A 23,061-nucleotide genomic window follows, 5' to 3' on the forward strand; every position below is an offset into this window, starting at 1 on the left:
AGGCTTTCTGCATGTTAGGCAAGCACTCTGCACACTGAGCTACATCCTCTTTTTTTTTTTTCCAAGTTTAAACAAACCACAGGCATTTATTTACTTATTTTTATATTTATTTACTTATTTATTTTGGTGTGTTGGTATTTGTATGTGTGCATGTGAGGGTACATATGCGGAGTTCAGAGGACAACCTGTGGGAATTGGTTTTCTCCTACTAGGTGAATCCTGGGGATTGAACTGGGTCAGGTTTGGAAGCAGGTGTCTGTACCCGCTGAGCTATCCTGACAGCCTCTGACTTATTTATTTTTTTAATATGGTGTCCGATACTGACCATATTCCTTTTCTTTGTTTTCTCTGATTGTCTGATAAATCATGAAAAACTGTGTTTCAGATAATGAGCCTGCTGAAGAAACAATTTTTTTGTTATTGTTGGAGATATGGTCTCAGGTGTAGCTCAGGCTACCCTTGAACTCGTGGATTCTCCCACCTCAGCTTCCTGAGTGCTAAGATTACAAGCAAGACCACCACTCCAGGATTCAAACAAGGTTACATCCATTTGATCTTCTGTATTACCCAGGGATACCCTGCTACATGGAGAATGCTGCTTGTTGGCTGCTGAACTCTTCCAAGAGTGTACTTTAGTCCTAGCTCTGAGAGAGTTCACTGACAACTAAATAATTATTTCTATTGGAAAAGCCATCAGAGGTTAGAAACCCTTGTTTTATAGTCTTTAATACTTTTCTTTCTTTCTTTTCTTTTTTTTTAAAGACAGGGTCTCTCTACATAGCCCTGGTTGTCCTGGAACCTCTGCCTCCTGAGTGCTGGGATTAAAGGCATGTGCCACCATGCCTGGCTTTATATTACTTTTCTAAGGCAGTTGAAACTAGTAGGAGCTAATTTGTTTTGTAACTTGTTATCCTGGTTTATAGTAATGGTCTAGCCCACGTGTTGCTTGAACAGTGTTGTTTCCAGACTGGTTTCATCCTAGACTTCTTGCTAGAAGGGAGATGAGGGGCTTGTGTAAGAAATGTAAAGTATTTTTAAAATTACATTTAATTTGGGCTGGAGAGTTGGCTCAGCAGTCAAGGGCATTGTTGCTTTTGCAGAGGGTCTCCTAGCACCCACATGGTGGTTCACAACTGTCTGTAACTCCAGCCCCAGAGACTCTGCCTTCTTTGGAACTCTCAGGGCACTAGGTACACATGAAGCTCACCTATACACATTCAAGCAAAACATTCATAAACATGAAATAATAAAATAAATCTGAAAAAATAACAGTGTTGTATGTGTTTGGGCACATGTGCTGTCATGCATACGTGAAAGTCAGAAGATAAGTTACAGGAGTTGGTTCTAGGTGGTTGTTAGACACCGTGCCCTAGGTATTTTATTTAGGTCTCATTATTCAGTGAGGTACGGGTTTTTGTGTGAGGGAGAGTGTGTGTGTGGTGCGTGCAAGTGAGAATTTGGGTGCATGTGCTCAAAATGTACACATGGTCCTGAGCAGGACTTGAGGTGTCTTCTATTGCTGTGTGGTTGCTTGAGTCAGGGTCTCTTACCCACAGGAAGCTTACCCTATCAGCGAGGATGAGTAGGCGGTGAATTCTGGGGACCCACTGGTTTTTATCCCCTCATATTGAGGTTAAATGCATGGATGGCTATGCTGAGGTTTTTTTTTTTTTTAATGTGGAATCTAGGGAGTTGTGCTTTCAGAGCGTAAGTCTTCATTCACTGAGCTATCTTCCCCCTCCTTTCAATTTCCAGGTGGAAAAATAGGCTTAATGAAACTTGAAAAAATTGTTTGAGATATAAGGACATACAGTAAAACATCATTTTGGCAATATAAACACAGTAAAATGTACAGGTGTGTGGGAAGTATGGGAACACTGGGGTCAGAGTCCCCCTTAGTATTGTGGAGGGAAAGCTTTTTGAAGATGGCTCCTTGTATGATGTAGCACATGAGGGAGCTCTTTGGAACTTGGTGATTTTTGGACTCATTACCAATCATGGAATATCCTTAAATTTCATTAATGTCTAGAAAACAAAACTTTTTTGTAGCTTGTGGATACTAATTTAGAAGAGAGGAAAAGAGGTTCCTTGGCTTTTGGGGAACATTGGTGTTGGTTGAGTGGAGCTGGCATGTTTTAAGTGTCCCCAGGTTTGTTTGGAACCAAAAGGGCTTGCCTTTCCTCCCCTCCCCCCAGTGATTTTCAGTGCTTTTCATTTTCATGTTTTTTTTTCCTTCCTCATTATGAACTATTTAAAAATCTTTTGTGGCCTGGCAGTGGTGGTGCACACCTTTAATCCCAGCACTCGGGAGGCAGAGGCAGGCAGAGCTCTGTGAGTTCAAGGCCCGCCTGGTCTACAGAGTGAGTTGCAGGACAGACTCCAAAGCTACACAGAGAAAACCTGTCTTGAAAAAAACAAAACCAAAAATCTTTTGTGTATATATGATTTGTGTGTGTGCATATGCACATGTTTGCAGGCATGTGTGGACTGTGACATGGGGTGGAGGTCAGGTGACAGTCTTGGGTGGGTGCTTGTCTTCCGTTTTGGTTGAGACAGGTTCCCTTTGTTTGCTAGCTGGCCCATGAATTTTTGAAGATTCTCCTGTCTCCACCTCCCACTTATCTTTAGGAATGCTGGATTTGTAGATGGGAGCTGAGGTGCTCAGCTCCTTACATGTGTGCTGGGGACTAAGGCTTATATCTTCATGTTTTTACAGTAAGCACTTTACCCATGGAGTCAGCTTTTGTCCCTTGAGCTAACTTTTTATGGGTTTTCCCCCACTAGCTAATCTTAGAGTTCTAGGTTTAGTGAGAGACTCATACAGTAAGGTGGAGAAATGATTGAGCTAGATACTCAGTGTTGATTCCTGGCTCCCATGTGCATACCCAGTCATACATATGAAGCTAATAGTTACTAGAATATCCCACCCTCACCCCTATGCTGTAAATTGAACTTAGAATCTCATGCATTTTAGGCAAGCACTCTACCACTGAGCTCTATATTCCCAGCCCAGTTATTCCTTGCTTACTTGCTTTGTTTGTTTGCTTTTTTAAGACAGGGTTTCTTTGTATAGCTCTGATTGTCCTGGAACTTGCTCTGTAAACCAAACTGGCCTCACACTCAGAGATCTGCCTGCCTCTGCCTCTTGAGTACTGTTTATTATTATTATTATTTTAAGTCAGTAGAAATATAGACAGTTTAAGAAAGAGAAGACAGTCTCAAGAATGGGAGTGGGTTAGTAGGCTTATAAAATGCATGCACTCAGAAGCCTTTTTTCTGTTTTAATGGCTTTTCCAAGACTTCATTTTGTTTATTGATCAGCAATACTGTAGCTTTATGCAAGATATTTTTTTCTGTTTTCATTTATATCTTCCTTTTGGGGTGTGTGTGTGTGTGTGTGTGTGTGTGTGTGTGTGTGTGTGTGTGTCCCCGTCCGTCCGTCCGTCTGTCCGTGTGCGCCTCTACAAATATGGAGACCAGAGGAAGATACTAGGTGTCTTGTTCTACACTCCCTGCTTTTTTCTTTTGAAACAGAGTCTCTCACTGAACTTGGACCTAGGCTGGAGGCCAGCAAGCCTCAGTATCCTCCTGTTTCCACTCTCCACAGTGATGGGGGAATAGACATTCATGCAGCAACAACCAGCTTTTTACCTGAGTGCTGGGATACTAATTCAGATTCTCCTCTTGTACAGCAGGTGCTCCAACCATTGAGTCATCTTTCCAGCTCTTGGTTTTTATTTTTCTGACAGTTATGCTTTGTAGCTGTCGCTGGCCTGGACATCGTGGCAATACTCCTGTTTAGCTTCCTGAGTGCTGTGACTGCAGACATGCATTAATATGCCTGGCTTGCTTCTGCCTATTCTAGGTCTAGTTTGCTTTATTTTTCTAGCGTTTGAAGTTGTACATGACATTGTATACATAATTTTTATTTGATGACATAAGCTTACACTATATAGCCCAGGCTGTCCTTGAACTTGTAGTCTGTAGGTAGAAGTTTCTGTCCCACCTGCCAGTTCCCAAATAACCAACACAGAGGCTTAATATTAATTACAAATGCTCGGCTGATAGCTCAGGCTTATTACTAACTAGTTCTAACAACTTAACCCATTTCTATTAATCTGTGTATTGCCACGTGGCTTATGGCTTTACCTGTCCTTCAGCATGTCTTGCTCCTTCTGCATCTCTTGGCGACTCCACTGACTTCACACCCTTCTTTTCTCCCAACATTCTCAGTTTGGCTGCCTATACTTTCTGCCTGGCTACCAGCTAGTCAATTCTTTATTAACAAATGAGAGTAATATATATTCACAGTGTACAGAAGGATTATTCCACAGCATTTCTCCCCTTTTGTCTAATAAAAAAGGAAGGTTTTAAACCTTAGCATAGTAAAACTATATATAACAAAGCAGTTATTAAGTAAGAATTACAGTTACAATATTCAGTCCATTTGTATTTGGCAAATTTAGAGAAAATATCTTATTTTTATGACTCTAAAGTTTTATACCTAGTTTACCTTTTATTATAACTAGAGGAAATTTAACTATGACTATCTAGTCTTCAACTATGTCAAAGACCCCAGAAAGGTAAAATGTTACTAACAACAGGGACATCAGGCTGCCTGGACCATCACCCTGGGTTCTTCTGTAACATTGGGGTACCCATCTTTTGCCAACAGGCCAAGTATATCTGACAGACATTTCTGTAAAGCAGAGAATTTTGAAGGACTCTCCTACCTTGTCTTGGCAAAGTTTGCCAGTCACCTTTTTTGCATCCTGCTGGTCCAGTTTGGACAGTATACTGTCAGCAATTGAGGCAAGGGCAGTTTTTTAGCTTTTTCCATAAAGAAAGTAAACTCGCCGGGCGGTGGTGGCGCACACCTTTAATCCCAGCACTCAGGAGGCAGAGGCAGGAGGATCTCTGTGAGTTCGAGGCCAGCCTGGTCTACAAAGTGAGTTCCAGGAAAGGCGCAAAACTACACAGAGAAACCCTGTCTTGAAAACCAAAAAAAAAAAAGAAAAAAAAGAAAGTAAACTCGGTTTCTTTGATGCTCATCCTCTTCTTTGAAGTAGATTGGTGCCGTCAGGAGCAAATGTGTCTCACTGTCATGAAAAGCCTTAGGTTATTAAATATATTAAATGCCATATTCTGTAGGTCTTTGAAGTATTTGAAGACCGTCTATCTAACTATCTATCTATCTATCTATCTATCATCTATCTATCTATCTAAATATATCTGTGTATGACCTTGAAAACATACCTAACATGACTGTAAGTTTGACTATAATAGATGACTATTAATCAGCATTTCTTAATTATACATTACATTTTTAATTGAGTTGGCATAAGCACAATACCCCAAACAAGAGTAGAAACATACATGTAGTATAGTAAAAATAACTTTAAATTTGTACCAATAAACCAAAATCCATACCAGTTTAAAATATTTTGACATTAATAGTCATTTTTTGGTTTAAGCCGAGCATTTTTTACGTATCTGTTGGATATTTGGGAACTGGCGGACAGGAAAGGAAAGTCCTACAGTCGTCATCTTCCAGCTTCAGCCTCTTGAGCACTAAAATTACATGCTTGTGCCACTCTACCCAGCTTAAAATTTGCTTTTAGCTGTGTGTAAAAATATTCTTTATTCCTGTTTACAGCGCCCTATGTGATGTTTTGACTCATATATCCATTGTATGTTTAAATCATTGTTAGTTAGCATATCTACTTAAGCAGTTTCTCTGTGGTGAAAACCTGCAAAATCTTTTAGGGCTAGGGATGTATCTAAGTGGTGGGGTGTTTACATCACAGTATGTGAGGCCCTGGGTTGGATCCCCAGGCTATCCCCACTCCCATACAGTAGACTTATTGCCTGTATCTAGTTATTTGAAAAATCTTATGTTCCTTTTCTCTTCCAGGGCTGCTTTTATTTATGTTTGACATGAGGGTCTCATTGTGAAGTGGTAGCTGGCCTGGAACTTGACATGTAACCATGCTGGTCTTGAACTTGCAATGATCCCCCTGCCTCTGCCTCCTGAGTCCTAGGATTACAGCTATGCACTACCACTACATGTTTTGTTTTGTTTTAAAGCGTCCCTTTTCTGTTCTTGTCTCCAGCTGCTCAGTCTTGTCCTCTTTCCTTTCCCTACAATACAGACATGCTGCGTTCACTTCCTACTCCTTTCCTCCTTGATGTCCTTTGTTGAAATTGTGTAAGTATTTTAGATCTTAAAGTCAGCATGCATTTATTCCTCTGCTTATAGCTTACGGATTAAAATCTTTCTTACAGCTCTTGGAAATGTAAAATTATGCTGCTGTGCATCTACATGAATCAGAAACTCTTTGAGTGGCAGTCCTTGTGTGTGAAGTTTCTTTTGGATTCCTGCTTGAAAGCTGGTTGACTGGATAACACATGTGACCCTTTTTCCTTCTGTCTTTGAAGCCTGTGTGCCTTTGTCTTCTAACATTCACATTGCTGATGAAGAGCACTGCTTCCTTTGTGTGATTTGTGTCTATTCCTAGAAACTTTGGTTCTTACGGTTTTCTGAAATTTCAGTAAGATTTTTTTTTCTTTCTTTATTTTTGTTTTTGCTTTTTCAAGACAGGATTTCTCTGTGTAGCTTTGGAGCCTGTCCTGAAACTCACTCTATAGACCAAGCTGGCCTCGAACTCACAGAGCTCTGCCTGCCTCTGCCTCCCGAGTGCTGGGATTAAAGGTGTGTGCCACCACTGCCTGGTTCAGTAAGATTTCTTTACTTATTTTATTTTTGATTTTTCAAGACAGAGTTTCTCACTACCAGCCTTGGCTCTACTGGAACTGGTGGCCTCAAACTCACAAAGAAATCTACCTGCCTCTGCCTCCCAAATGCTGGGATTAAAGGTGTGCAGCACCACCACCTGGCTTCTTTTCTTACTTTTCTTTATTTTTTTGAGACAAGGTCTCACTGTGGAGCACTAGGTGGTTTGGAACTCATAGAGATCTGCCTGTGCTGGGACTAAATGTGTATCACACCATACCTGGCTTCAGTAGGATTTTTTTAAAAAGTCTTCCTTTAAAAAGTCTTTCCGGCTGGGCAGTGGTGGCGCACGTCTTTAATCCCAGCACTCGGGAGGCAGAGCCAGGCGGATCTCTGTGAGTTCGAGGCCAGCCTGGTCTCCAAAGTGAGTTCCAGGAAAGGCGCAAAGCTACACAGAGAAACCCTGTCTCGAAAAAAAAAAAAAAAAGTCTTTCCACTCTGTCCCAAGAAATTTCTAGAACTTGTGGGAGATAAGGCTTATGGTTCTATCTCTATTTCCAACTTTTTTTTTTTTTTTTTTGCTTTTTTGAGACAGGGTTTCTCTGTGTAGTTTTGGTGCCTTTGGTGCCTGTCTTGGATCTCACTCTGTAGACCAGGCTGGCCTGGAACTCACAGAGATCCGCCTGGCTCTGCCTCCCGAGTGCTGGGATCAAAGGCGCACGCCACCACCGCCCGGCCCAACTTTTTTTTTTTTTTTTTAACTTGAGAGGCATTCTGGGAGGATTTCTTAGTTTTGTGTTCTACTTTGTGTGTCTGCGCTTCCATCTTACTGTTTAACTGTATTGGTTTGACTTAGATTATGTACCTCTATGACTCTTACATTTCCCCCACCGTACAGTTTAAGATTTGGGCCACCACTGACCTGTACCTCTGAAGTCTTTCTTCTCTTTACCAGTATGATCATACAGTTGGCTTTCCCTCCTAGCTGCAGAAGTGATTAGTTTGTATTTCCTAGAGTATATAGCCTTTTCTGCAAGGCTTCTTTCACTCAGTTTGCTTTTGAGTTTCGTAGATAAGTTTATGCTTTTTTTTTTCTAGAGTGAGTGTTGAGCATTTTCCCACTCCATGATTAGGAACAAACTATTCATCTCTTTTGTTTTTGTTTGTTTGTTTTTTTTTCCAGAGCTGAGGACCGAACCCAGGGCCTTGTGCTTGCTAGGCAAACACTTTACCACTGAGCTAAATCTCCACCCCCCACCCCCATCCCCACCCCCCCTTTTTTTTAAGGATTTATTTTCTTTTAAAATTATGTGTATGCGTGTTTGTGTGTCAATATATGCAGGTGAGTATAGATGTCAGAGGAAGCCAGAAGAGTGTTGAATCTTTTGGAGCTGTAGTTACATGCAGTTGTGAGCTACCTGATGTGAGTGCTGGGAACTGAACTCTGGTCCTTTGCAAGAGCAGTATACATTCTTTTCCACTGGGCCATCTCTCCAGCTCCTGTTCATTAGTTTTACACAAGCTTATAAGTATCTGGTTCTGTTTACTTTTTAAAATCATGCATTAATTGTAGTTTTGGTAGTTTTTAGTTTCTAGTTTTTCATAGATGTCATGTGTCTGAAGACATTTACTATTTATTATTGTTGCACGCTTTCCTCACATACTTTTGAGAATTGCTATTGATCTGTCAGTGGCTGTAGATTCTGTTTATTGTCTCCTGGGATGGAGTGTAGTGGGGAGATGGGATATATGTATGGCAGGTGTGGAGGCTGTCCTTCCTTTGGGTGGCAGCACCTAATTGGATGCCATCCTGACTCTGTGTCTCTGGTCCATGTACTCAGGGAAGAGATTGTTTGTCTTTGTGATGGTGAGAAGTACTCTTGGTAGAGAGGAATTGGTGGTAGCCTGTCGAGTTTCTCCAAATCTATTTCCTGACCATATCAACATGGCTGCTGAAACTTGCTCCTGTGTCATCCTGGCAGCCATTCCACCTCATGCTTGAGTAGAGCGTCCCTGTGTGCTTTCCCACCTTCACAGTTGCTTCCAGCTTTATTAGTGTTCCTTTGGATGCTTCAGAACAGACACTGGCTAGATGTGTGTGTGTGTGTGTGTGTGTGTGTGTGTGTGTGTGTGTGTGTGTGTGTGTGTGTGTATGTGTGTATGTGTGTGTTTTCCAGAATTATTTTAGGGAAGAATGTTAGTAAACTTAAGCTTTTATTAGTCATTTCTAGATTTAGGGTTGGGAAGACATATATGTCCATCTTTATGTTCCTGAAGCTACTGACTAATTATTTGTTAAAATTTTTATATGTATGGTTGTTTTGCCTACGTGTATGTCTGTGCACCATGTATGTGCCTAGAGCCTATGGAGGCCAGAAGAGAGGATATCAGATCCCTGGGACTGTAGTTAAATACAGTTGTGAGTTGAGCCACCAAGTGGATGTTCTCTCTGCCCCCTATTTTTTTAATTTTAAAGTGTTTTTTGGGCAGCAGATAGCTTGGACTTAAAGTCCTTTGAAGCCTTTTATTTTTAAGTTGCCAGTGTTTCCCTTTTTTGTCTACCCAGAGAATAAACCTAGGGCCTGCTATAAGTGGACAAGTACTCTATCCCTAACCTGTACAACTAGCCCAGGGTAGTGCGGAGAGGAATTGACCCTGGAGAGTCTTCGGTAGGCTTCGCTCTCAGTGTGAGTACTAGAGCTCTGTAAAGTCTCAGCGCTCCTTCCTTTGTGCTGGAGGCAGGGTGAAGATGTTCATTCACAGTCTTTGTTTTTCAGGGTTGAAACTTAATTTGTTAGCTTTTAAGTACTTCATAGTATAGTTTGGGCATACAGAAAAGTTAGTTTGTCCTAATACTTTGATATTTTTGATTCACATTTCTTTTCCCCAAAACCTTTTAGTTTATTCCTTAGAAACCATAGCCTGTGGAATAAGTTGCTAGTCAAGTAATATTTTTAGAAAAAGGTGTTTTGACATTTTTTTTTTCTTTCCCATTTAGTTTTTCCATGGTTTGGCTTGGATATTGGTGGAACCCTAGTCAAGCTGGTTTATTTTGAACCTAAAGACATCACTGCTGAGGAAGAAAAGGAGGAAGTGGAGAGTCTGAAAAGCATTCGCAAGTACCTGACCTCCAATGTGGCTTATGGATCCACAGGAATTCGGGACGTGCACCTTGAGCTGAAGGACCTGACTCTGTGTGGACGCAAAGGCAATCTGCACTTTATACGCTTTCCCACTCATGACATGCCTGCTTTTATTCAAATGGGCAAAGATAAAAACTTCTCGAGTCTCCACACTGTCTTTTGTGCCACTGGAGGTGGATCATACAAATTTGAGCAGGATTTTCTCACAGTATGCATTTTTAGCTTATATACAATTTATGGTAATTTGATTGTTTAAAATGATGCCAATTACAAGTGGTAGAATCATTTTCATTTTTAATGGAGCTTAAATATTCCTGAGGGAAATGAACATTATATATAAGCTAGTGACAGTGAGGAGTTAGCTTTCTGGCAATTGTTGGGTTGTGTGCTTCTTACCTGGTTGAAACATGTCGATGTGTATCAGCATAGCATTTTACCATTTCTTTAGTATAAAAACTTTGAGTATGGGATAAGCACAGTAAGTGTCTATGAGGAGTACCATTATTACATCTCATTAAGGAGTTAAAAATAAAAATGAAAAATTTAGTCCTGGGCTAAGGAGATGGCTCAGTCAGTAAAGTGTTTGGAGGACCTGAGTTCGTTCTTTAGAACCCACATAAAAAGGCTGTGTGTGGGCTGGAGAGGTAGCTCAGCAAGGACCTAAGTTCAATTCCCAGCACCTGTGTCAAAACAGCCCATAACTGCCTGCACTCCCAGTGCCAGGGTGTCCGATCCCACTGTGGTCTTCTTGGAAATGGACACACACAGACATAAAAATTAAGTTGGCTGTGGTGGTCCATGCCTTTAATCTCAACAGTATGTAGACGAATTGCTAAATGGTCTTAAAACTTGGAGCCAGATATTGGGGTTAAAATGGAGAGATCAGAAAAGCAGAAAGAAGCCAGCCTTGTTCTCACCACTTGGAGATCCTCAGCCAAAGAGATCTACTTCCTGTCTACCCACGCCTATATGCCTTTCTGTTCTGCATCTCATTTCCTCTCTCTGCCCAGCTACATCACTTTGTCTTCCTGCCCAGCTCTGTCACTTCCTGTCTGTCTGTACAGACCTCCAGACCTTTATGGTTAGTGCTGGGATTAAAGGTATGTATGTACCACCACACCTGGCTCTGTTCCCAGTGTGGTCTTGAACTCACAGAGACCCAGACGGATCTCTGTTTCCCGAGTGATAGGATTAAAGGCCTGTGCTACCATTGCCTGACCTCTATGTTTACTATAGTGGCTGGCTTTTCCTCTGATGCTCAGATAAACTATTAGGGTGCATAATATATTGGGGACATAATACATCATCATAGCAGTACTCAGGAGTCTGAGGCAGGCGGATCTCTGTGAGTTTGGGGTTAGCCTGGTCTACATGGCAAGTTCCAGATCAGTCAGGGATATATAGACCCCATCTCAGAAACAAACTAACAAAAAACCTGGATATTTTCCCAGCACTAGGGAGGCAGAGACAAGTGGATCCCTGGGGCTCATTGGGCAGCTTCCATGGAAAACTCCAGGCCAGTGAAGAATCAGGAAAAAAGTAGATGTCACCTGAGGAATAACATCTCAAGTTGTCCTCTGATCTCCACATGTGCACACACACTATATGGCCACAAAAATGCTTCTAATCTTGTATACCACATAGTTTCTCTTCTGCCACCTCAGGTATTTTCTAGCATGTCTGGTTAAAAGTGTACTTTTGGGGGTATGAGGGGCTGGGGAGATGGTTGAGTGGTTTAGAGCACTGGCCGCTCCTCTAGAGTACCCAGGTTTGATTTCTAGCACCCACATGGGGGCTTACAACCACGTGTAACTCCAGTTCCAGGGGATCCTGCTATATACATGTGGTATACATACATACATGCAGACAAAACCTCATATACATAAAATTTAAAATAAAAATTTTAAAGTGATCAGGCAGTGGTGGTACACACCATTAATCCCAGCATTTAGGAGGTGGGGCAGGGGGATCTCTATGAGTTCAATGCCAGCCTGGTTTACAAAGCGAATTCCAGAACAGCCAGAGCTGTTACATAGATAAACCCTGTTTCGAAAAAGTTTTTTTGTTATTTTGTCTTTTTTTTTTGGAGCTGAGGACCGAACCCAGGGCCTTGCGCTTGCTAAGCAAGTGCTCTACCACTGAGCTAAATCCCCAACCCCCCCCCCCCCAATTTTTTTAAAGTGGTTCTTTTTAGGCATTAGAGCTGACAGCAGAGCTGTGGTGCACAAACTAGGCAGATACAGCCCCAGCCTGCAGTATGCTTGCTAACCAAGTTTCTCCACCATATCTAAACTCTTAAGGCCAGTATACCACTGGGCATTAGGTTTTGCTTTCCTTTTGTGAACCCTGCAAGATCTTGAGCTAGATCTTTTGAGGGTTGATGTGGCAAAAGTGTGTGACCCTAACAAGCTTCAGGGTGCAATGTATACAGACTTAAAATGTCTTCAGTAACCTCTTTCCATGTTACCAAATGAGGATATTTGACTGAGGTAGGTTTTTGCCCTGAACGATGTGAATGACATCTTTGTGGAAGTGGTTGCAGAACAAAAGCTGTAAAGCAGTGCCTTTCCAGATGCATTGGTGGAGACATCAGTTGGCAGGTGCTATAGGTTTTCGATGTTGTCTAATGACGTTCTTAAGTTTAAGTAGTGGTCTGTTAATACATTCCAGAGATTTTAGCTGATAGTCTAAGGGGGTGTTAAGTCTAAAAGTTGGCGATGGCTGTTGAGAGTACTAAAGAACAATTAAGAACTAACCAGTTAGTCAGTATGTGGAATTTCCAGCATGTACCTGGCTTTTCCAGGGACTTGAGTTTACATTGTTTTTATGTCTCGTTCTTTTCCTGTATATGTCACTACATCGTTTATGGCCTTGTTCCTTTCTGATTTCTTCCCCCCCTGGAACTGGCTGTTGTAATCCTAGCATAGAAATGACATGCACTAGCTAATAAGGTTTCGTATTCTGTTTTTTTTTTGAGACAGTGTTTCTCTATGTAGCTTTGAGCCTGTTCTGGAACTCACTCTCTAGACTAGGCTGACCTTGAACTCACAGAGATCCACCTGCCTCTGCCTCTTGAGTGCTGGGATTAAAGGTGTGTGTCAACATGCCCGGTAGGTTTCATGCTCTTCCCTTGATTTTTCTTATTTGATGGTTTTCAATGTTTTCTTTTCTATCTGTGATTGAGGTAAGGAGTGGAATAGCAAGTACTCCTTTGTGAGAGTCTCCCAGTGGGTTTCTTCTTGTCATGTTCTCATGTTACGATGAAAACTACATGGAATGAAGGATGTTAGGAAAGTGGTGCTGTGGGTAAAGTGCCTACTGCTCAAGCATGAGGACCTGAGTTTGAATCCTTAGCACCCACATGAGAAAGCCAAGTGTGTGCCTGTGGCCTTAGTGCAGGGAATAGAGATGGCTGGCTAGCCAGTCTAGGTAGTCAGTGAATACTAGCTTCAGTAAGAGAGACCTTGACTTCAAAGATGAGCTAGAGAGCTATTGAGAAAGACTTGATGTTGATCTCCAGGTCAACCTTAGTGTTGATCTTAAGAAGCTGTCCACATGGGCTCCTTGATTAGACTAGGCCATCTGGACAGAGAGCTCCAGGGTTTCCCCTATCTGTACCTTCCCAGCACTGGATTATAGGTGTGTGCCACCACACTCGGCTTTTTCTGAGTGTGTGGAAATGGCAAAACTTTACCAACTGAGCTATCTTTCCATCCCAGCATGTCACTCTTTATGGATTCTGCCATTGTTACTAGGTGCTGGGTACTCTGATAAGCCATGGCCTCAGTTACATCTCTGCTTCACCGTCCCTCCCAACAGAGGTTCTGTTTCTGCTGCTCACTTGTGACTTGGCACACAGCCCCACAGTTGCAGTGGTTTGGATGGTGACTCTTTGGGTCTGTGGAACCAGAGTTTGTCTTGGCGGTCCCTTCTCCTTTTCCCTTCCCCAGATCTGCTGCAAATTACGTATAGATGCTACACATCCATGGGCACGCTTTTATGGTTCCTTCAGTGTAGAGATGTCTTTTTAAGTGGAATTGAAAATTTTTCTGTTGGTTGCCAGATGTGGTGGGTCACACCTGTAGTCTTAGCACTTAGCAAGAGGGGGTAAGAGGATTTGAGGCCAGCTTTAGGTTACAGTGAGACTTTGTTTCAGAAAACCATATTTTAAAAAATTGTTGGCTTATTAGAAAGTCTGATCACATTCTTACTTTATTACAGATAGGTGACCTTCAACTTCACAAACTGGATGAACTGGATTGCTTAATAAAAGGAATTTTGTACATTGACTCAGTTGGATTCAATGGACGGTCACAATGCTATTATTTTGAAAATCCTGCTGATTCTGAAAAATGTCAGAAGTTACCATTTGATTTGAAAAATCCATACCCTCTGCTTCTGGTGAACATCGGCTCAGGGGTTAGCATCTTAGCAGTGTATTCCAAAGATAATTATAAGAGGGTCACAGGCACCAGGTAAATCCTTCATATAAGTCATTGTTTATACTTGATACAGGTTTTCTGAATTCTCAGGTATCACAGAACTATACCTATAGCACCCATTAAAATTTTGTGAAATATTTAAATTTTTGACACTATGCAAGCACATGTTGCTTCTCTTTAAACATTCTGACATCATGAGCTCTTTTAATCTCTTTTGCCTAGGATTTTTATTATCATTGTTTCATTAAGCGTTGCCTCAATAGACTCATTGCATCCATAGTTTATGGTGTGCATATATAAAGTAGCTGAAGTTAACCAGGTAGACCTTTGGAAGAGAAGTTCTTTCTTTGAAACCTGTAGACTTTGTATATATTCATGTATACATGCTTTAGCATGTTCATACATGCATTTATACCAGAGGATGGTATAAGGTGACCAGGGGATGCCATAGGGCAAGGGATATTGATATTCATGGGATGGTGTATGTGAAAGTTTGAATGAGAGTGGCGCCCATAGGCTCATAAGTTTTAATACTTGGCCCCCAGTTGGTGGAAATGTTTGGGAAAAGGAGGTGTGTTACTGGGGGTGGGCTTTTAGGTTTCAAAAACCCCAGCCATTCCCAAGTTTCTGTTTCATGGTTGTGTCTCAAGATGTGAATTCTCAGCTACTGCTCCAGTATCAAACCTGCCTATCTGCTTTCATGCTTCCCACCATGATGGTCATGGACTCTTAATTATCAGCCCCCAGTAAATGATTCTAAAAGTTGTCTTGGTCATGGTGTCTTACCACAGCAATAGAAAAGTAACTAAGACAGAAGTTGGTACCAGGGAATGGGCTATTGGTGTGACAGACTTGTGGTATGTGGACTTTGGGACTTTGGATTAGGAAAGTGGTTAAATGCTGTAAGCAGGGCTGAATAGGGCCAACCTAGTAGGAGCTTGGAAGACTAGTTCAGAGAGCAGTGTTGACTGTGGATGCCCAACTCAAGAGGTTTCAGAGAGGGGGTCAGTCAGGTGTGGTGGCACACACCTTTAATCCCAGCACTCAGGAGGCAGAGGCAGGCAGATCTCTTGAGTTCAAGACCAAGTGGTTCTCAACCTTCCTAATGCTGTCTGACCCTTTAGTACATACAGTTCCTCATGTTGTAGTGACTCCTGACCATAAAATTATTTTCTATGCTAATTTTGCTAATGTTAGGAATCGTAATGTAAATTATCTGTATTTTCCCATGGTATTAGGTGACCCTTGTGAAAGAGTCATTTGACCCTTAAAGGGGTTGCAACCCTCAGGTTGAGAAATGCTGATATAGAGGGACCCTGTTTCAAACAAAAAATGTTTCAGAGGAGAACAATATTAGCAGCTGGGCTAGAGATCATTCTTGTGATATTTTGGCATGAATGTGGCTGCTTTCTGCTCTTGTCCTAAAAAGTTATCTGAGGCAAAATTGAAAAATAATGGATTAATTTTCTTGGCTGAGAAGATTTCAAGACAGCCTAATACTATGTCATGTGGTTATTAGCAATAACTGTTAGGCAGATCTACAGTGCAAAAGAATAAGGGGACAAAAACATACAAAAGGCACAGTTTGAAGTGGAAAAATAGCATTAGGAGATTTAATGTTGGAACCAAGGCCTCTGTTGAAAGATAAGGTAACTAAAATAAAAGGGATGGGTGCCCTCAGGGCAAGACACTGCCCAGCTAAGCTTTCAACTTGTAAGAAGGAAATGCCTGAGAAATTTTCTGCTCAAAACAAACCACCACCATCAAGAACAAAAAACCAACAACAAAGGAAAGCTGTTGCAAATGTAATTCAAAAAGGGGCCAGGTCTCTTCCCAAGCAGGCAGCCCAAATTGGCAGAGTTATCCACATGGTTCTGGCTTTAGACTCAAGAAGAATATATGAGTAAAGTGGTTGTGGAATCTTCATGATTAAGGAAAACCACTTGAGGCCAGGCATGTGTCAGGGGAGTAGGGATGTGGAGGCCCTGAAAGGCCATTTTGTGAAGCTGTGAAGGTGAAACCTGGATTGCCTTGGAGATCCCAAGATGTTGGAGATGCCAGAGCCATGGGATACCTGCTAAGGAGGACTACAGACAGGCTGTGGAACCAGCCCAAGAGAGAGAAGTGTGTAATAGTTGGCAAAGCTAGAAGGGGAGAGCCATCTAAGTCCTTTGTCATCAGACAGAGATAGTGGATTTGGAGTTTGCCCTGCTGTTTTTCAATCTTGGTTTGGTCCAGTATTTCCTCACTATGCCCCCTTTCTTCCATTTGGAATGGTAATATATATTCTGTGCATTGTATGTTGGGGGTATGTGATCTGCTTTTTGCTTTTGCTTTTACATGGGGTTTTATTGGATTGCCTTGAATCTTGGAAGAGACATGGATGGACTTCGAAACAGTATTGAGATTGAAATACTATGGGGACTTTTGGAGAGGGACTAAGTGCATTTTGCATTATGATATGGCTACAAGCCTATGGGGACCAGGGTAGAATGAGAATGCCTTCTCATAGGCTCATATATTTGAATGCTTGATCCCAGTTGATGGCAATGTTTGGGAAGGCTTAAGAAGGGTGGCCTCATTGGAGGAGATTTGTTACAGGGGGTGGGCTTTGAGGTTTCAGAAACCCAAGCCATTCCCAGTTAGCTCTTTCTGCCTCATGGTTGTGTCTCAAGATGGGAGCTCTCAGCTACTGCTTCATTGCCTACCTGCCTGCTGCCATACTCTGCCATGATGATCATGGACTCTTAGCACTGAAACTGTATGCCCCAAATAAACTTGTTTCTTCTATAGGTTGTCTTGGTCATGGTGTCTTACCACAGCAATAGAAAGGTAACTAAGACAGTATGGATCTAGAAGTTGAGGTACTGATAACTAGAAAAATGATTTGAAAAGGGAGGATTGGATGAAAGAAGAGAATGAATATTTTGGCTAAGGTTCAAAGGTTGAGGAAAAAAAGGAACTGAGGATTTGAATAACTCTTTACCTAATAGTATTAGCTAACAAATGAGAGTAGTTTGGAGAAGAAAGAGGTTTCAATAGAGGAGTCTGGTGGGTTAGAGTGACAGGTGTTTGAATGATGTCAGAGCTCATTCTGTACTTGAAGACAGAAAGTAGGTGCCAACATGATGCTGGGTATGTTGGCCTTACTTATGTGTACCTGGGGCTTTTCATACTCCACAAGAGTAGACTGCACTGGGGATGTGTACAGGGAGATGGGCTATATATATTTTCTACTTTGTTAGCTCACATGGATGGATGCATTTTGTGTTTATGAGGCACTTATATTTATCTTCTTGCAAACTTATTGGTATCATGCATGATTTAATTGGGGCAAGAGTAGACTGATACATGAATATCATTTTGGGGTTCATAAGTCTTAACATCCCATTCCTGTGTTTTAAAAATACTACATTGTTTGCTTTTAATCATAGTCTTGGAGGAGGAACTTTCTTTGGTCTCTGCTGTCTTCTTACTGGCTGTAGCACTTTTGAAGAAGCTCTTGAAATGGCGTCTCGTGGGGATAGCACCAAAGTGGACAAATTAGTTCGAGACATTTATGGAGGAGACTATGAAAGGTTTGGATTGCCAGGCTGGGCTGTGGCTTCAAGGTAAGGGAGTATGTACCTAGTAAGAAACATGGGACTAAAATCCTATTAGGTATATGTTTTATATTAAACAGTTTCATTGAAATGTAATGTATTAAGTTATCTGTTTAAATTTGGGGCTGAAGAGGTAGTTCAGTTAGTAGAGTATGTACTAGTGTGTATGATCCCCAGCACTGTATAAACTGGGTATGTACATGCCTATAATCCCAGTCCTGGGATGGAGACAGGAGGATCAGGAGTTCCAGATCATTCTCTGCTTCATAGTGAATTGGAGGCTAGTCTGGTATACACAAGCACTTGTCTTTGAAAAAAAAATATGTAATTTAGTGGTTTGTTTTATATTTACAGAATTTTATAGCTATTACTATAATTCAATTTCAGAATATTTTCATCATTTTAGAAAGAAACCTTGCAGCCTTTAGCTGTCACTTTTTCATTTTACCTTCTCAAAGCTGCCTTTTTTTCTGTCTCTATGGATTTGGTTATTCTGAACATTTTATATATATGGTATCATATAGTATGATCTGTCATGACAAGGTTCATGTCACTTAGTGCAATGTTTATAGAATTATTTCTTTTTATTGTTGAGTGATCTATTATGTGAATATACCATATTTATGTATTTATTAGTTAATAGACATTGGATGTTCCCATTTTTTTTCTGGCTGTCATGAATAGTGCTGAAGACCTGTGTACTTGTCTTTGTATGGACATTTAATTTTTTCTTTTTTTAAAAAATTTATTTATTTATTATGTATACAGAAGAGGGCACCAGATCTCATTACAGATGGTTGTGAGCCACCATGTGGTTGCTGGGAATTGAACTCAGGACCTCTGGAAGTGCAGACAGTGCTCTTAACCTCTGAGCCATCTCTCCAGCCCCCAATTTTTTCTTTTTTTTTAAATTTTGTTTGTTTGATTCAAGATTTCTCTATCTAGTCCTAGCTCTCCTGGAACTTACTCTGTAGACCAGGCAGGCCTTGAACTCGAGAACCGTCTGCCTCTGCCTCTGCCTCCCAAGTTAAAGGCCTGTGCTATTATAACCTGCTTTAATTTTTTTTATCTCTACCTAGGATTGAAATTGGTATGCTGCATGGTAACCTTAGTCTTTTGAGGGAACTACTAGACTGCTCTTCAATGTGACCATACCATTTTACATCCCCAGCATCTTAAGAGAGATTAGTTTATTCTACATTTTTGTCTTTTTATTTAGGACTCGCCCCCACCCACCCCTTTTTATAAACTGCTTTAGTAATTTCATTTTTTCTATGCAAATGGTTAAAACTGTATTATTGACACTGGGCACAAAGGCAGCCTGTAGTTAGAAGCTGGCATAGCAGCAAGGTGTAAGGAAAAAGAGAACCATGGGGATCCATCCCAGTGTCAGTTGCTTGGAAAAATAGCAGAAGTCATACATAAGCAGAATTCATCCTGATGGTCATTGCGAGCAGAGGACTCCCACAAAAGGATACACAGACAGTCCCTCCACTGTAGCTTCCTTAAGTTTTCTCCTCATGTCTCTCATCTACTCCCTGAATTTTCCATTCATCTCTACATCTGGGCCTTTCCTTTTCTTCCTTTGGTGGAGCTATGTCTTCCCTCTGCAGAGGCCAGAGTGGCCTTGAATTTGTAATCCTCTCTGTATCAGCTTCCTGACTGTTGGAAATAACAGGGATGTGCCACCAGGCCATGGCTTATTGTAATCTTGAGTTTTTTTTTTTCTGTTTATCATTTAAGGAATATGTCTGTTGAAGCCTTTTGCTAATTAAAATTATTTTTTCTATTTATTGAGCTTCAAGAATTTTTTGTTTGTTTTTTGTTTTTGAGTCCTGGCTGTCCTAGAACTTACTTTGTATTGTAGACCAGGTTGGCCTCAAAGTCACAGAGATCTGCCTGCCTCTGCTTTGCTACTACTGACTGGCTGAGCTTTAAGTATTCTTTACATGTTATAGATAAAAGTTCTTTATTATGTGTGTGTGTGTGTATACACATATAACATACACATATATACAGATACCACACACACACACACACACACACACACACACACACACGTACAATTGATACAACCCTCTTCTTTCTTTTTACTTCCTTGATGGTGTTTGCAGTACATACCTAACTTTTATTTGGGGTGGGTGGGGGAAGGGGGGCGAGCAAGGTCTCCCGTCTCTCAAACTGGCCTTGACCTAGTTATGTCCTGGCTTTTTGTCTCTACCTTCTGCATACTGGGATTACAGGTCTGTGCCAATACATCCAGATTATTTAGTGCTAGGGATCATGTTTAGGGCCCCATTCATGCTAGGTAAGCACTCTACCGATTGAGGCTACACTTACAGCCTCATTTTGTTTTTTTGAGACTGAATTTCAGTGTGTGGTCCTGGCTGGCCTCAGATTTTTATTCCTCTTTCTGCTTTTGTCCCCCGAGTGCTGGGGTTATAGGTGAGTTCTATCAAACCCTGCCAGAAGCTTATAATTTTGTTGAAGCCTCTTATTTATGTGTTTATCTCTTGTGCTTTTTTTTTTTTTTTTTTAGTGTAATTTGCCTCATCCAAGATTGTAAAGATTTAACTTGTAAGAGTTTTATAGTTTGGGCTTTGGCATTTATGTCTATGTCCCATTCTGTGTTAGCTTTTCTGTATGGTACATGATAGAGCTCCATAGTCTCTTTTGCATGGTGTTTTTCTCATGTTCTAGCTGATCCATCTGCTGAAGACTGTTCTTTCCCTATTCTTTGGAGTCCTTTGTCACAATCAGTTGACTCTGATGTTTCAGTTTATTTCTGGATTCTTAACTTCCTTCTGTTCTGTATATTTGTCTTTAGAACAGTACCACATTCCCTTGTTTATGTCTACAGCCTTGTACTAAGTTTTTAAGGGAGAAGTGGTAAACATACAGGACACAGCCCTTTAACTTGTTCTTCCTTTCCAAGATTATTTTGAATTCTTTGACTTCCTATATGAATTTTAGGATCAACTTGGCAATGTCTGTAAAGAAGATAGCTGGGAGTTTGATAGGAACAGTGTTGAATCTATTTACCTGTTTCAGGAGTATTGCCAACTTTTATTTTTAATTATTATTTTTAAATTTTATATGTGTGTTTCTCTTGGATGGATGGATGTGTACCCAGTGTATGTCTGGTGGTCATGAAGGTCAGAAAAGGATATCAATCTGGAAATACAGACCATCATGAGCCATGTATGGGTGCTTGGAATTGAACCTGGGTCTTTGCAAGAGCAAGTGCTTTTAACCACTGAGCTATCTCTGTAGACCTGAGTATTGCCAACTTAACACTGTCAAGTCTTTGGTTCAAGAAGATGGGCTTTTTTCCATTTATTTAGGTGGTGGTTGTCTTTCAACTGCAAAAGATTTCAGTACACAAGCATTCTGTTTCTTTTGTTAAGTATATTTCTGTAGCAGGAATCTCTAAAGGGTCTTATTAAATAAAACAAACCCGGAGCCAGGTGTTGGAGTGAATGCTGAATGATCAGAGAAGCAGAACAAGCCACAGCTTCCTCACCTTGACAGTTCTTCAGCTGATCCTGTTTCCTCAGACTGGAAGCCTCTGAGTCCTCATATCCAAATGGATCTCAGCTGAATGCTGCTCAAAGCCTAAAAGCTTAACCAGCCAAATGCTTGTAGTTTCTGGTCCTCACGCCTTATAAACCTTTCCACTTTCTGCCATCACTCCCTGGGATTAAAGGCTCACTTCTTGGGATTAAAGGCAGGTGTCACCATGCCTGGCTGTTTCTAATGAGGCCTTGAACTCACAGAGATCCAGAGGGATTTCTGCCTCTGGAATGCTAGGATTAAAGGCATGTGCTACCACTGCCTATCCTCTATGTTTAATATTGTGGCTGTCCTGTTCTCTGACCCCAGATAAGTTTATTAGCGTGCATAATATTTCGGGGAACACAATACCATGACATATTTCTCTTTAATTCTCTGCAGAATATGGAAGTCTTTTCTTCCTCTTCCTCTTGCTGTTTTTGAGACAGGATTTCACTGTGAAGGTCAGGTCTGCCTTGGTCTTTCAGGTGCTGAGATGCTGACTTGTGCTACCATGCTCAGCTTGGGACTTCCTTAATTTTATTTTGTTTGTTTTAATTTTTTAAAATAACTACTTTTATGTGTATGAGTATTTTGCCTGAATGTATGTATGTATACCATGAGCATTCCAGGTGCTCACAGAGGCCAGAAGAGGGCATCAGATTCCCTGGGACCGAAGTTAGAGACTTACAGATGGTTATGAGCTGACATGTGGGTTCTGGGAATTGAAGAGGTCCTCTGGAAGAGCAGCCAGTGCTCCTAACCACTGGGCCATTTTTCTAGCCCCCTTGGGAATGTAATTTTTGTTTCTGTGTTAGAGCACATGTGTGTTGTTTTGTTTTTGAGATAGGTCTCACTATGTAGCCCTGACTGGCCTTGAACTCTTAGAGATCTAACTTGCCTCTGCCTCCTAAGTGCTAGTATTAGAGGTATGAGTTACCATGCACAGAAGGGCACTTGGTTTTTAATAATAGAAAAAGCATTCATGTGCAAGTATTTGCTGAGTAAATCATGTAGATTCTGTTTTGTTTGTAGCATTTGATCACAGTTCATCACTTTTTTATTCTTGGGTGTGGGTCATTACTAATGTAGCACTTCTGCTGGTCAATAAATTTGAAGCTTTTTATTTACCTTCTAGGGCAGCCTGGAACGTCAGTAGCTCACTGTGGGACTCAGCTATTTTGTACTTTGTGCTGATAAAATGAGTTTTCTATACTAGATGTGACTGGACCATCTAAGTAGGACACTTGCACAGTAGGGATGACCTGCCGATAAGAGAGGTCTTCCTGGAACTCTAGTGGCAGATCAGGTAGTGTTGCCTCTCAGTGGATCTGCAGGATGCTGCTGGGATAGTAAACTATCTGGTACCAGAGTTGGATTTCAGTAGAAGACAGGGCATGTTACCTGTTCATTTAGAGCGCTTTGTGGACTTTTGTTTGAAGCTGAGCTCTCTTCAGTAGATGTTTCTATCGTTCTGTAATAAAAAAATGGAAAGGCTTATTGTAAAGTCATTTTGTCATAGTAACGTAACATTGAAGTTCTCTTGGACTTTGTTGCCTATGTTTCAGCAATGAAATTTTTTTTCTCTA

At 41.1% G+C, this 23,061-nt stretch overlaps 1 protein-coding gene across 6 annotated transcripts in view; it reads left to right on the forward strand.

The window, feature by feature from the left end:
- The window catches only part of Pank2 (pantothenate kinase 2), a 37,478-nt gene that overhangs the window by 4,141 nt on the left and 10,276 nt on the right, over nt 1–23,061 (forward strand). For 4 of the 6 annotated variants that reach the window (XM_052726059.1, XM_052726055.1, XM_052726057.1 and 1 more), the window contains exons 2-4: nt 9,732–10,084; nt 14,098–14,351; nt 17,753–17,929. In XM_052726059.1, coding sequence (XP_052582019.1) covers nt 9,977–10,084; nt 14,098–14,351; nt 17,753–17,929 — 539 coding nt within the window. In that variant the 5' untranslated portion in view covers nt 9,732–9,976. Of the gene's footprint in view, nt 1–9,731; nt 10,085–14,097; nt 14,352–17,752; nt 17,930–18,348 lie in introns of all 6 variants that reach the window. The other 2 variants (XM_052726060.1, XM_052726056.1) reach the window with 2 other exon arrangements.

Source organism: Peromyscus californicus, unplaced genomic scaffold, assembly GCF_007827085.1.
Source record: "Peromyscus californicus insignis strain IS unplaced genomic scaffold, ASM782708v3 Scaffold_7__1_contigs__length_154581171, whole genome shotgun sequence".
Classification (NCBI taxonomy): domain Eukaryota; kingdom Metazoa; phylum Chordata; class Mammalia; order Rodentia; family Cricetidae; genus Peromyscus; species Peromyscus californicus.